This window comes from Nicotiana attenuata, unplaced genomic scaffold (genome assembly GCF_001879085.1).
Source record: "Nicotiana attenuata strain UT unplaced genomic scaffold, NIATTr2, whole genome shotgun sequence".
In the NCBI taxonomy this organism is placed as follows: Eukaryota; Viridiplantae; Streptophyta; class Magnoliopsida; order Solanales; family Solanaceae; genus Nicotiana; species Nicotiana attenuata.
The window spans coordinates 1-2,172 of record NW_017681096.1 but is presented as its reverse complement, the minus strand read 5'-3'; the positions used below and the strand labels follow the sequence as shown (position 1 = coordinate 2,172).

Here is a 2,172-nt window from a genome sequence, read left to right as displayed (position 1 = left end):
GTGAATAATAATTAGTTGATAGAATCCATGACTTGGTTTTTGGGTTTGATAATACCCCTTTATATAAGCTTATAAGTTTTCATGTGAAAACCCGGCCGGTGGATTTTGTATCCGTCACATGAGATAGTTTAAGCGGAATTATAAAGGATTTAATTAGTTGATTGAATTAAATTTTCAGTGATTTAATTTAATTAACTGGTATTTGAAATCTTAACATGGGGAGTTAAAATAAGTGTTGATGAATTTTTGAAATTCATATTGAGGAGTTCAATTGCAGTTTTTTAGTGGAATAAATTGCAATTAATTATAGTAGGATCTAATTCTTGCCTACTTCGAATTAGTACTATAATTAGTAGCCTCTTATTATTTCTGTGGTCCCTGCTATACCTAGTAATAACCTGGACAAACTTGGGTAAAAAGTAGCTTGGGAGAAAAGTTACCTTTTTGAGTTGGAGTAGGATTCTACTTATGGAATCCTACTCCACACGTTTTTGAGCCTATTTTTAGGGCTTAATTTCGTGTATAAAAAGGAGACAGGTTTCTCCTGTTAACTACCCTAGAGTTGTATTGTTCTTGCGCACCCAAAAGCAAACGTGTTCAAGGTTTTACTAGGCATATAGCAGAAGACTACAGCCCTGGATTCTTGCTGCTTGGAGAATTTGTGCAACTATTTCAAGAGGTTAGTGTTCCTGATCTCGTTATTATTGCGTTGTCTAGTTTACATGTAATTGATGCCTGATTGTATGCTTGCTTCCGCTGCGCATGTTCTAACAATTGGTATCAGACGCCGTCTTACATCTAACTAGATAATGTAATACAGCATGCATAGAGTAATATTAAAACGTGTTATTCATTGATACATTTTTCGGATAATTATTCTATGTTAAAAACTTGAATGTTTTGTATAATATTCTGTAATCTTGGATTAAAATACAGAACTTTTGGATTAATCCTGTCAAAACACGTTTTTTATGAAATCACGTATTGTATGGCCGCGGTCCGGGCGTAACCGCGGTAGGACCGCGGCAGAACACTGCCTCTGATTCTGAAGGTCGCTCTAGCCGCGGTCCTGGCGTAACCGCGGTAGGACCGCGGCAGTACATGCAACCTTCAGACCCTAAATTGCAGAATACGCGATTTTAGGCCCTAAACCCTAAATTAAACGGGTTCTACAGTAATATAATGAATTTATATGTTGACATAGGTCTTCTTCCACATCGGATAAATTCATTATAGATAATTACTGTGTTTTTCTTTAGCCTCTAGTTATTTCATTACTTGTATTAACTCTCCAACTGAGTTACATGTTGATTGAATGAAACTAGAGTTTTATAAAAGTGATATTTACCTATCTTAAATTAACAGTTTACTCTCCATCTGAGTTGGTCCTGTTTAAATTTATGGGGTTAATATCTGACATCACTCATATATTTTGCATGAATAGTTAAGTTTCCCTAACGAATCTAACTGTTCAATGAGCATGGTTATATGTGTAATGTGCAATTTTGAATTTAATCATTCTTAATACATAACTAATGATCTATTTAATGTGAATATCTCCCAGATTAACCATGTCTTCATTCAACCCACTTACCTCAATTTTGAACCAAAACAAGTTAGAAGGACCGAATTATGTTGACTGGAAAAGAAACCTTGATATTGTCCTAACTGCTGAAGGTCACAAATTTGTAATCACTGAGGAGTGCCCAGAAAAACCTGAAAATGCTACTGATGATCAGGTTAAGGCCTATGATATATGGGTTAAGGCTGATGAGATGGCGCGATGTTACATTCTTGCCTCTATGGCGAATGTTTTGCAACATCAACATCAGTCTATGGGGTCTGCTTATGATATGCTCGAAAGTCTCAAAGAGATGTTCGGTGAGCAAAATCGTGCAGCTAAGCAGACAGCCATGAAAGCCCTTTTGAACACGAAGATGGCTGAAGGATCATCGGTCAGGGACCATTTTTTGAAGATGATGAGTCTTCTGAATGAACTGGAGGTCCTTGGAGCTGTGATTGATAAGGAGTCTCAAGTTGAGATGGTCCTGCAGACTCTGCCTGACAGTTTTCAACAGTTTTGCTTGAACTATAATATGAACAAAATGGATTTGTCACTAGCGAAATTGTTGAATGAGCTGCAAGCGGCAGAATCTATTATCAAACAACAAG

General features: G+C 36.6%; 1 protein-coding gene across 1 annotated transcript; it reads left to right on the top strand.

Moving 5' to 3' along the window:
• Positions 1–1,571: 1,571 nt before the first annotated feature.
• Positions 1,572–2,147, top strand: LOC109221906 (the record flags this gene model as incomplete). Its single annotated transcript, XM_019386337.1, has 1 exon — positions 1,572–2,147. A coding segment is annotated over exon 1 (576 nt), but the record flags the coding sequence as incomplete, so codon positions are not given.
• Between the last annotated feature and the right edge of the window lie 25 nt (positions 2,148–2,172).